This window comes from Rhinatrema bivittatum, chromosome 8, assembly GCF_901001135.1.
Source record: "Rhinatrema bivittatum chromosome 8, aRhiBiv1.1, whole genome shotgun sequence".
Lineage (NCBI taxonomy): Eukaryota > Metazoa > Chordata > Amphibia > Gymnophiona > Rhinatrematidae > Rhinatrema > Rhinatrema bivittatum.
The window spans coordinates 72,479,018-72,492,066 of NC_042622.1; the positions used below are offsets into that span (position 1 = coordinate 72,479,018).

The window sequence follows — 13,049 nt, forward strand, 5'->3', positions numbered from 1 at the left end:
AGCAGGCTGAGGGAACAGAACTGAAGGAAAAAAGCAGGCTGAGGGAATAGAACTGAAGAAAGGAAGCAGGCTGAGGGAATAGAACTGAAGGAAGAAAGCAGGCTGAGGGAATATAACTGAAGAAAGGAAGCAGGCTGAGGGAATAGAACTGAAGAAGAAAGCAGGCTGAGGGAATAGAACTGAGGGAATAGAACTGAAGAAAGGAAGCAGGCTGAGGGAATAGAACTGAGGTAATAGAACTGAAGAAAGGAAGCAGGCTGAGGGAATAGAACTGAAGAAAGGAAGCAGGCTGAGGGAATAGAACTGAGGTAATAGAACTGAAGAAAGGAAGCAGGCTGAGGGAATAGAACTGAAGGAAGAAAGCAGGCTGAGGGAATAGAACTGAAGGAAGGAAGCAGGCTGAGGGAATAGAACTGAGGGAATAGAACTGAAGGAAGAAAGCAGGCTGAGGGAATAGAACTGAAGGAAGGAAGCAGGCTGAGGGAATAGAACTGAAGAAAGGAAGCAGGCTGAGGGAATAGAACTGAGGGAATAGAACTGAAGAAAGGAAGCAGGCTGAGGGAATAGAACTGAAGGAAGAAAGCAGGCTGAGGGAATAGAACTGAAGGAAGGAAGGAAGCAGGCTGAGGGAATAGAACTGAAGGAAGGAAACAGAGTGAGATGGCAGACTGAACTGGGGAGAGAGAGGCTGGGCTGGGGAAAAGGAGGAAGCTAGAAAGATGCAGCAGAGAGAGAGAAAAGAGAAACAAAAAAATGCAGAACTGAAAGGAAGTCAGGAAAATAAAGTTTGAGAAGAAGGCATGAAGAGACAAAGGAAAGAATTGAAATAGGGAAGAGCAAGGAAAGAAGAGCGTAGTATACACAGAAGATAAATCAAACCAGTGTCATAAAAAGGTTAGAAAATGCGTTATTGCAATTTTGATTAAAATTAGGTTGGCCTGGTGTGCACTGCCATGCAGCGAACTTGGGTTTGTTTCCTGAGCAGGATTCTTCTAGCTGGGGCTGGGATGATGTGGGTGTAGCTAGCATCACAGCCCCTGGTGGAGGGTGGGGAAGGGACAGCAATACCAGGGAGTTGATATTCAGTTTGGATGGCTAACTTCAGAATTTAGCTGGATAAACAGGATTTGAAAATCTTGCCATTTTGACTGCCCCTGACATAACCTGGTAAGTATTTAGCCAGCTAAACTTTTATCCAGCTAAGTCAGGGCCAATCCGGGATGGTCCTGGATGGAGCAGAGTTATCTGGTTAACTTAGCTGATACTCAGTTTTGTCCAGCTAAGTTATCTGGATAACTCTAGGCCTGCCTCAGAATAGTCCTAAAGTTATCCGGATACACTTCTGCGGATAACTTATCTAAACCAGCCATATTCAAAGTATCGCCAATTACGTGCTGGAAACAAAATCCTTTTGGGCCTGCAGGCCTGATTCCCTACTTCCCACTCCGCTAAAAGACTAGAATTGGGTAATGTACCTGATCCTACCCCCCCACCCCCCCAAAGATGCAAAAACATTACGGGCCTATCGATTTGAGAAGGCTTCTAATACCCCCCCCCCCCCCCAAATTCAAGCATGTGCAACCTCCCCTCCCCCTGACAACCCTAACATGAACCCTCCAAGCCTGACTGTACAGTGCTACCAGAGACCCTGGGTCTTATGGGAAGGTAGGAAGAGTTTGCTTCAGGGGTGTGGGCGGGGGAGGGTGGGCATGAGATGGAGTGCAAAGACCACACACATTTCTTCAATTTTGAGGGGGGAGGGGTGAGGGGGTAGGGAGCTTCCTCGAGCTGATAGGCCTGCAACTTTTTTACATGTTTTTGGGGGGCTGGGGTTGCATAAGGCACAATAGCCGACAGCAGTTTCGGACCATTAGCAGGGTGATGGAACAGGAGAAAAGGCAAGGATTAAAAAAAAAAAAAATTTCCACCACTTATTCTGAATATAGCCGGTTATGGTACAAATTATCCAGCTGCTCATATCCAGATAACTTTTAACCTCACTGGTGATATTCAAACAAAGCTGGCTAGGTTTAAAGTTATCTGGATATATATATATATATATATATACTTGAATAATTTTAAGGAGTGTATTCAGCAGGCGACTCATCCTGCTGAATATCTGGGAAACGATGTCCGGCTAACTTTAGCAGATAACTTGACTGTTTGCCACTTTTCTGAATACTACTTATGACCACCAGATCTAGTGTATGTGTTAGCTGAGCTCTGAAGAGAGCCACGGTTTGTGGTTCCTGGCCAAGAACCGTCTCTTTGATGGAAATGCACAATTAAGCTGTGGAATTTGTTTGCAAAGATTATGGCCACAATTAATAGCATAACTGCGTTTAAAAATGGTTTAAATGAATTTCTGGAGGCCCAGGATATTAACAGTTTTTACCTAAGTAGACACAGGGATTGCCACCTCTTACTTCTCGAAGTGAGCAAAAGGGAAGGGGTCTACTGTTACGATCGCCCAGGTATTTCCCAGGATTGGCCACTTTCAGACGCAAGATGCTAGGCTTGATTGACCATTGGTCTGATCCAGCACTGAACCACTTTTCTCTTATGGCTGGGTGGCGTTAGGTGAATGATGCAAAAATAGGTCTATCTAGACTATAACATGATATAAATTATTAGCAATTCTCCTGACTGTGGTATAACATTATCTGTCTCTTATAGTATTGAGGAAATGGTAATTAGTTTTTTGAAAAAGCACAAGGAGGAGATGGGGACTGTTAAATAAATGATGTATTAAGTACAGAACTGGAAGAAGTTTTGGAAGAGCACAAGGCTCTTGATATTTTCCAGTGTGGATTCCATAAAGGTCATTTCACTGAAATTTTGCTGGTGTGGTTACTGAATTCCATCAGATATGATTTAGATAAGGGCCATACTTTGCTTCTGGTCTGTTTAGATTTATCTGCCACCTTTGATAGCATCTGTCATAAGATCCTGATGAGATTTATGCTCAATCAGGCTCTCAGATGTGCTACTTTCTTGGTTCATCTCCTTTCTAACTGGCAGGATACAGTGGGTGAGTCTGGGGGCTCTCATTCAGATTGGAAGCCATTAGAGTCTGGAGTTCTCCCAGGCTTTTTCACTGCCAGCTGCCCTTTTTGACATCTTCATGCTACCTTTGTATAAACTTCTGACATTTTTTAAGGTCCAAATTTATGTTGACAACACTCTATGTTATTTTCCTTGTGATTTAGATGGGGCCTCCTCCCCTGCATGACTTTGCAGATATATGGAGTCTAACATGCCAGCGTTAAATCCTCAGAAAACTGAGCTTCTTAGTTAAGATTTTCCTCTCCATCAAGGGACTTGGTGCAGTAGGAGCTGGTAGATTTTTTATTTATTTTTTTTTTTTTTATAATTTAATCTTTATTAAGCATTTTCACATATGAATTACAATTTTCACATTTCTGTGCATAACCAAGAAAATTTAGTAGACAGTTTAATAAAACATATAAGGAATAATACTCTATTCCAACCATTAAACACACCCATCTCACTAAATACAAATAATGGTGGGAACCGGATACAATACAAATATAACAATATTAAATCAAAGAGATTGCTGCCTATCATTTACTTATTGACCTATTCTCCTGCTGGTAAAATTACATTCAAATTTTCTTCACTTTTATCCTTCAAAAATACCTCGAGGTGTGAAGGTTCCATAAACACATACTTTTTCCCTTGAAAAATTAATAAAACATTTACTCGGATATTTCAAATAGAAGGAAGCTCCTATTTCTATAATTTTTGTTTTCAAGGCAAGAAATTTCTTTCTCCTTGCCCGAGTAGGCTTGGGTACATCGGGAAATGCATATACCTTCTGCCTGCAGAATATCACATCCTTATTTTTAAAGAATTTACTAAGAATGAGCTCTTTATCCTTTTCTAAAACAAAAGAAACAAACAATGTTGCCCTTTTGTTAATCAAATCTAAAGAATCTTCCAAAAATGTAGATATTCCTGGTGTATTATCCTCTAATCCCCCAGGGATATTACTATTCTGAAATGGAAAATTGGTAGATTTTATTTTATTTTTTTTAATTTCCCCTCTCCGCAACAGTAAGAGATCTTAAAGTGCTCCTAGAATCTAATTTATCTTTTAAGAGTCAGATTAGAACTGCTGCAGCCTCAGCTTTCTATAAGTTAGGTCTAGTCGAGCGGTTGAAGTGTATTTGGAGGAAAGCTGATTTTCATACAGTTGTACACGCCATGGTCCTTAGCGCTACTGATTAATGCAGCGGCATTTCCCTAGGCCTTCCCAAAGTATTGCTGCAGGTGCTGCAATCAATGCAGAATGCGGCTGCTAGGCTAGGCTGCTCCCTGGTATTACATTTCATGAGCAGTGCTCCTTGCCTTAAGAGACTTGTACTGGTTCCCGGTGTGTGTACCATGGCTCAGGGTATTTAATAGAGACCTTGCTGCCTTCCACAGCTCTGTGCCCCTCACGCTCTGCTGGGAAGGCCCCATTGATGTTTCCTTCCTTCCATGTGCTCAGGCTTCAAGTGACCCACAGGAAGAGCCGATCTCTTGCACAAGAGCTTGGGAAAGAGGCAGACTATTAGTTGGTCGGAAGAAGGCTGAAGAGATTGTTTTCTTAGGTATTTAGTCTTAACTGATGAGCTCTTTCGGATAATAGAAAGACTAGGGGGCACTCCATGAAGTTAGCATGTGGCACATTTAAAACTAATCGGAGAAAGTTCTTTTTCACTCAACGCACAATTAAACTCTGGAATTTGTTGCCAGAAGATGTGGTTAGTGCAGTTAGTATAGTTGTGTTTAAAAAAGGATTGGATGAGTTCTTGGAGGAGAAGTCCATTACCTGCTATTAATTAAGTTGACTTAGATAATAAACACCGCTATTACTAGCAATGGTAACAGGGAATAGACTTAATTTTTGGGTACTTGCCAGGTTCCTATGGCCTGGATTGGCCACTGTTGGGAACAGGATGCTGGGCTTGATGGACCCTTGGTCTGACCCAGTATGGCATGTTTTTATGTTCTTATGTTCTCTTTGCACTGGATCCTACTCCATGAGTTTCTTTTGATATTGGTTTTAATTTTTTTGAATTTATGTTAAGTCTGTTTTGTATTGTATTATCATTATGCATGTATTTGCTGTAATCCACAGTATGGATATAGGGGAATATACTTTTTTTTTTTTTTAATAAATAGAGAAGCAAATGTTACAAGAAACACTGTATGAATATATGAGATAACATGTTGATGTTGAATCCAATAACATTTTTTTTTGAATGGGGGAAAAACCATGGAGAGTTGTGAATGAAGGCTCATAGTAATGCAGCTTGATAATGGCTGAGTCCAACTGAACTCAGAAGCCATAAAAGGAGGAGGAAAAGGCTGAAAAGATTGTTGTTTTCATCCTTCAAGCTTCTCTCTTAAAATCAGTTTAGACTTAGCTGTGAAATGTAACTGGCTAGATTCAGCAAACCTAGCTGGACAGTGCTGAAAACTAACAGATACAGGAAAAGTAAAGCCATGCCCAGCATTTCTCCTCCAGATCCCCTTTTCAGCTTAATGAAAAACTCCAAATGGCTCCCCATTTTCTCCTCTCTCTCCCTTCTGCCCTTCACTCCACAACACAGGGCCCCGCAGAACCCCTCCCCCCTAAATGTCCCGCTCCTACCCCCTGCTGAGGTAGGAGTGGGACACAAACTTCCCTATTTCCACACCGGGGCCTGTGGACAGAATAACACAAAGCAGGGAGGAGGTAAATGTCTGTCTGCTTCCTGCCTTTCAGTGGGGGAAGGAGTGAGGGAGGTAGGGACGGGAACGGAAATGGGGGGCGGCCCCACCAGGTTTTTCTTTAAGCTGAAGAGAGGACTGGCGTGCTGCTGAGGAAAGGTATTTGTTTTTCAGAACCTGAACAGGGGATTGGGGTGTCACCATGGGTCAGGGCCTTTTTTTTTTTTTAATACCTCAAAAGGGGATCAGGAGTTGAGGGGCAGGGCACAGGCAAGTTCTTTCTTTGTAAAAAAAAAAAAAAAAAGGGAGGGGATGAGGAGGGACAATTAGGGTGCTGGACTTTTTTTTTTATAAAGTTGGCTAGATTTAGACCTGTTATTGCAGTACCTAGATTTGTCAGTCAAGTTAGGAAGCTAAAGCTGAAATTTGGCACTAGTTGTCTTTCTTCCCCAGACTTAACCTTTCACCTGGGCCTGTCCAGAATTTAGCCAACTAAATTTAGCTGCCTGGTAAGCTTTGGTGATTAACTTTAACTGCTCAAACTCTTGTCAATTTTGAAAGGCTTTGATGGTACTTTTATGTTACTATCTTCTGCAAAGCATTTTAATGAAGAACACACCTGTACCTCTTACCTCGCACATCTGTAACTGGAACATCCTGCGTTCCTTCTCCATTTCCTCTGCTATCTCTCCCCCCATCACCTCGGTCCTCACCATGCCGTACTGTTTGGCAAGTTCACGCTTCTCCTTCTCAATTTTTGTGCTCAAATAAAGGTAAGAAAATATCCATCAAGCTTCTGTTTCTACATTCTTGGTATAAATTTAGTCTGAAAGTGAGTGCTGAAAAACGGCAAAAAAAATCAACATTATAATAAAACTTACAATTTATTTTCATAGTCTTTCCACGATTTCTCAAACGGCTTTCTTAGATCCTATGAAAAAGCACAAGACAAAAATAAAACTCTTAGTTAGAAGTTACACCAAATGTGCCAAAGTTCATACAAGATGCCTATCATTAGACACAGGCAAATGTTTATGACGGCTTGAGGACTGCTCAGAAACAGAGCAGAGACAAAACATGAAAAAAATCTCTCTTTTAAATTTTCTGTCTTCTAATACATGGAAATAAAAGTTAACAAACAACATATATATATATATATACGTATAGTGATATCTTTATGGCCCAGGCCCTGAATATGGTCCTATGCCACTAATGATTTCTCCATTTTACTGTAATCCAGTGTTGTCACTTAACCTCTACTTTTGGTTAGGTTGTGATTTTTACTATTACAGAGGAGTGTGGCAGGGTTTTTAACTGCCTCTTTAGGTAAAAATGTTAGAAAGGACCTCTAGGGGAGCTGCCCTGGGTTCAAAGTGCTGAGATGGGAGAGTGGGATATTTGACTTGACTTAGGGTTGGAGAGATCAGCACAGCGGATATTCCTGGAGGGTCTGCTGGTTTACCTTGCCAGGAGGTCCATGGAAGCCAGAGCACTAGGCTCTTAGGTTGTGCCCAGTGGCACTCAGGGGAACCTATGGACCATAATTACTTTGTGGAAATTTCTAAGGATTTTGCTGAGATATGCTGCTGAGAAGAATTCTGTAAAGGAATAAGAATACTGATAAGATTTGTAGGAAGAATGACTAAGACACTTGTGATGTTTCAGAACCAGATTAAGTTCTTAATGCTATGCTGAAATAAGAGGAAATGTAAAAGTGTATTTATTTTGCTGTCTAGCTGGGTAACTCCATTCTTACCCATCAAAATGTTTCTGAAAATTGTTCTCGGTGTGTAAAAGTGCAAAGTGATAGTCAAAGGGAAAACAGTACTGGGACTAGGGAACCATCCATGAAACTAGCAAGTTGCAGGTTTAAAACAAATTTAAGAAAGTATTCAGTCAGTGGATAAGTAAACTGCAGAATTTGTTGCTAAAGGATATAGTCAAAATCATTAGTATAACTGTGTTTCAAAAAGATTAGCACAAATTTCTGAAGGGCAGGTCAAACAACAACTATTAGTCAGGTAGACTTGAATAATACAACCTCTTTCTGCCAGGAACTGGGTAACAACAACAGGAATGGATCTCCCCATTACAATCTGGTGGGTACTTCTTCCAAGCGACCCTGATTAGCCACTGCTAGAGACAGGATGCTGTGAATGGACCACTGATAAACCCATATGGTATTTCTTATGTGTTTAAACTACTGGGTAAATATATGAAAAGTTAGATATTCAGCGCCACTTAACCGGATAAGCTCAGAATTATCCAGCTAAGTGGTGGCATTTGAAAATCTGACATTTAGCAGCTGCCACTTAACTGCATGCCTACTTATCTGCGTAAGCAGTTAGCTGGCTAAGTGGTAGGCAAGACAGAGGTATAAGTGGGAGTGGCTACTTATCCAACAGACTTAGCTGGATAAGTAGCAATATTGAGAATTATCCAGCTAAGTTAGCTGGATCAGTTAGAACTGCTACTGAGCAGGTCTAAAGCTAGCTAGATAAACTTATCTGACTAAATCAAAAGTTATCTGGGTATATTCAGTGGCGTGGCCGTGCCAGTGAATAATCAGGCTAAGTCAGCAGGATAAATTTATCCGGCTAACTTATCTAGCTGAAGAGGCTTTGCATATGGATCTCTAAAAATGATATCAGATTCTTAAGCTCATAAAATGACATTCTTTCATGCAGCTAAGTTGATAAATGAATTATGTAAGAGGTAATAGGCTATTCACCATTCTTCACTGGCTTTCTATATTATATCATACCCAGTTCAAAGCTCTAACTGTAGTTTTTGGAGCTCATCATACTATGTCACCAGCACTATTTATTGAAGGATATGATTATTACTTATACACATAGCAGGACTTTGAGGTCCTCTGATGATGATCTTCTTATATTACTCTCTCTGAAGGGTATTCAGCTAGAGGGCACCAGGAGGAAAGCCTTTTCTTATACAGGGCTTCAACTATGGAATCATCTGCCTGATGATTTTCACTATATAGATAACCATCTGGCCTAAAGAAAGAGGATTAAGGCTAATATATTTGAGATGGTCTTCTCCAATTTAGTATGCAGTAAACACTGCAGGATGCCTTATTTTTTTCTCACTGTGTTAGTTTAATGTTTAGTATGAATTTAAGCCATTTGTTATATCATTTGGTTTTCATTGTTTAATATTACTGAATTTCTGTTTTATTTATTGTATTTTTTAGATTATGTTTTGTGTTATTATACTGATTGTATTTGTGTTTTGGTAATTGTAACTTGCTTTGATTATAACGTTTTGAGGAGGCAGTATATAAAACTGAATAATCTATACAAATAATAACAATAATCTATAGAAAGTCATTTTATTTTTGATCAGAGATACATCTTTCTACTTTTATACAAGTTTTATGTCACTATATCTCAAAATGTAGTGCTTTGCCATCCCAAAATAAACCTTTCTAGGTGGCAGGTGAGAGTTGCCTTTGTTGGATTTCACTTTGACAGCACTCTCTTATTAATCCATTATTTCTTAAAAAGGTTCTAAATACTGCATACCTTCATGGAAATCATGTGGTCCTGATGGTATTCCACTGAATTTTATAAGAATTTTCTATCAGAAATCATTCTATTTTACTGAGAGTCTCAATATGCCAACATCAAAAGGGAGCTATCACCTGAAAAAGGAACTGAAAAATGATAAGCGGTTCCTTAGCCTCCTCCTTCCTCGTTTTCTTCTTTTTGTCATGTTAAGTGAAAGGAGTCAATTTTCAAAAAAAAAAAAAAAGAGTACAGCACTTAATTTATCCAACCACATTTTGGCCAGCTAAGTTAAGTCAATTTTCTGCTCAATCTAGCTGGCTAAAACTTGGCACTTAAACTTGGCTGGCTACATCCTCATCCCTCCGCTGAAATGAAAAGTTAAGGTGGGGCCAAGAAGCTCTCTGGTCCCCCTCCCACCCACTCGCAATTAAAGTTAAGAGTGGAGCCGAGAGATCCTCTACTCCACATAATTCTACTAAGCCGAAGCAGAATTTAGGCACGGGGCCAAAAGATCCTTTCATTTTTCCTCCCACCTGGAATGAAAAGTTAAGAGTGGGGCCGAACGCCCCTGCGGTGGCGCGCACTGGGAAAAGGTGAAAGGAAGGAATGACAACCTCTGGGGGAGACTGCCCTGATGGGGGTGGGAACAGGCTGGGTGGCAGATGAATGGGGGTTGATTGAGAGTTGGGAAGTCATTGAGAGAGGACAATTGAGTCTAGTGCAAGCTCTGAGGGGGGATGATGAAGGCTGGGGGAGGCACTACGGGGAGGATGACTGAGGCTGGAAGGAGGCACTGAGGCTGCAGGGGGCACCAAGGAAAGGCAGTTAAGGTTGGAGGGCTTTATAGGTAAAGAGGTGCTTCATTCTGTGGGGGGAACTCCTGCCGGCAGATCTGAGGGAACTTCCCACAGAGGTTCTGCAAAAGACCCTCACTCCCTTCCGAGTGCTCCTTAACACAAAAGAAAAGGTTGAAAACCCTGCTCCAGAAAATGCTAATATATTTCCGGTCTCCTGTAACAAGTAAGGACTCAGTTGCAAGTCTTCCTTTTTTTTTTACACAGTAATAATTCTAAGCAATAATTTTAGCTGTCAATTTTCTATTAACCCCAAACTAATAAGGCCTGAGCACACCACCACTACTTGAGGAATGTAACAGAACAAGGAGACTCACAATCAGAATGCGATAGACAGCAGAAAATTCCATTTCCTCCTCTACTTCTACCATCCTCTATCCCAGCAGCACAGTTCCTCCCCCCCCCCCCCCCCCCCGTTTAAACATGATATACAGCTAAATATAGAGGCAGACAAAAAGCTTGATTCACCCATTTTGCTAGGAAAAAGCACCCAGAGAAAAACAGATGTTCGGGCAGGTCAGCGAATAAAAATGCTTAGCATTCAAACACAGAGCAGGGGCTATGCGGGAGGCCAAATGGAGGTGAATAGGCCACAAAGGGACATTTAATAAAACATTGGAAAGACCATCACGTTTCTATTTCGGGTCTGCCCTACTTCCAGTTATAGAATGCATTAGCTGCCTCATTTCCCTATGAATGGTGAGCCTCATTATTCCTTTATAAACATGCAAAGTTGCTCTGTTGGCATCATTCCCCTATTGGAAAAGTAGGAGAGACTGTACTGATCATGCTCAGACTGTGATGTCAGCATCAAATAACACTTCTAGCCCCACACTGCCTCATGTGCATACTCATTGAAAAAATAATTCACTCCAGCACAATAACAATCAATGGGAAAAACACCAGCACTTACATACACTTAAAATGCTTATTACAGTTACAAAAGTAACCATCAATGCCTTAGAAAGTTGCAAGACAAGATGAGGTATTGGTATACAAGGCCAGCATGTGTGCATATGAAAAAAAAAATATTTTCCCCTTCTTCGCAATCTGTATTCTGCATCCTTCCATCAAGGGATGGACATTCACAGTTACTAGCCCCCATGTCTTTCCCTTAACACATACAACTCTCAACTGCTAAATTGTTGTCAGGGCTTACAATCTTGCAAACCTTCCATCACAGAGCAGCAAGGCTAGGGCCACAGGCAACAGAGCCTCATCTCTCACACAGAAGGGGCGCCATCACTGCATCAGCTACGCTACATACTCAGCAGTCGTGTCATAATAGAATGAGTTTTGCCTTCATCCTCTCCACTCTCCACACCGCTTTCCAGTAGCATACCACAGTCATCACACATACTCACTGACATAATGCCATCCATGCCAGGACGAGTGCATATCTCCTGCTGTCACTGTTCTGAACATGGGGTGCACATCGGTACTCATGGCTCAGTTTCCTCCATGAGTAGCGATGCGCACCCCATGTTCAGAACAGTGACAGCAGGAGATATGCACTCATCCTGGCATGGATGGCATTATATACAAAATCCTCCTTTACCTCTAGTATAAATGACTATTTCATATTTAATATCAGACGCTAGTAGAATGATAGCATGACCCTCATAATAGGCGTCATCGAAACGTGTTTCCACTTAAATGCTCAGCCTTATATATAATCATTGGTCATCAAAATTCAAAATCCAGTGGCATAATTTGTTTTAAAGTATATCCACTGTCCAATTCACATTTTTTAAATTTTTCATATGCAATTAAAAATACTTCAATTCATAGTGTCCCGTTGAAATATCCAATTGAGAGAAACTTATCTCCTTATTAGAAGTCAAGCCAGAACACCATGGAGCAGAACAGCAAATTCAACGCCCGGTACAAATCAAAATGCCACTGGATTTTGAATTTTGATGACCATATGACCAATGATTATAAATAAGGCTGAGCATTTAAATGGAAACACGTTTCGATGATGCCTATTATGAAGGTCGTTCTATCATTCTACTAGCGTCTGATATTAAATATTAAAAGGTCATTTATACTCGAGGTAAAGGAGGATTTTGTTTATTACTGATGTCACTTTTTCCACTTAACCTCACAGTAACTCCACGGAAGATAGCAATGCAATTTTTTCACGGATGGCATTATGTCAATGAATATATGCTGACGACTGTGTTGTGGAAAGTGATATGGGTGCTGGAGAGTGGCGTGGAGAGTGGGAAGGATGAAGGCAAAACTCATTCTATTATGCAGGCGATGCAGTGATGGAGCCCTTCTCTGTGAGAGAGGAGGCTCTGTTGGCCTTTGCCGCTGTCAGCATCCATTTCCTCACAAATCCGACAGCAACACAGTACACAATGTGAACTCTGTATCTCCTGCAGTCGATTCCACTACACTGCAGTGAAAGTAAGGACTTTAAACTAGGAGAAGAGTGAATATTTCATGTTGCCTAGTTTTCTTCTTTGGTCAGAAATGTGCATATGTTTGATGCTAACTAATGGCAGGGCAGCTCACAAAGTGCTCGATCTCAAACGAGGGCAAGGCGGCTTTACAAATGCTTGATGACGTCACAGTGTTTTCTGACCTCCCTGGGGTTAGAACAGAACTGGCCCGTTTCTCTTAGAGGTAAACAAACCACACAAACAGCAAGTCTAAGTTTAGAAGGCGTCAAGGAGTACGTGAATGGGGCAATTCTGAAGCTGCCTGCATTGCTGCAAAGTCTGTGGGTACTTTTTACCAAAACATCTTTGCACATGCTTTCATTCTGAAGTACCGGCAGACATTTTTACCTTCTTCTTCTGTGGGGTTTTTTTTTTTTTTCATGTTTAGATTTGGAAAAAGCAATCATTACACATTATTTTCCTCCCCCGACCTACATACCCCCCCCCCCCCAGGAATGCCTCCTCTTAACGTGCTTAAACATACACACACATGGTGA

At 41.1% G+C, this 13,049-nt stretch overlaps 1 protein-coding gene across 2 annotated transcripts in view; it reads right to left on the minus strand.

The window, feature by feature from the left end:
- The window catches only part of LOC115096994 (arf-GAP with SH3 domain, ANK repeat and PH domain-containing protein 1-like), a 248,059-nt gene that overhangs the window by 142,464 nt on the left and 92,546 nt on the right, over positions 1-13,049 (minus strand). For both annotated transcript variants that reach the window (XM_029612363.1, XM_029612364.1), the window contains 2 exons: positions 6,603-6,652; positions 6,354-6,483 (listed from right to left, as the gene is read on the minus strand). In XM_029612363.1, coding sequence (XP_029468223.1) covers positions 6,354-6,483; positions 6,603-6,652 — 180 coding nt within the window. The remainder of the gene's footprint in view (positions 1-6,353; positions 6,484-6,602; positions 6,653-13,049) is intronic.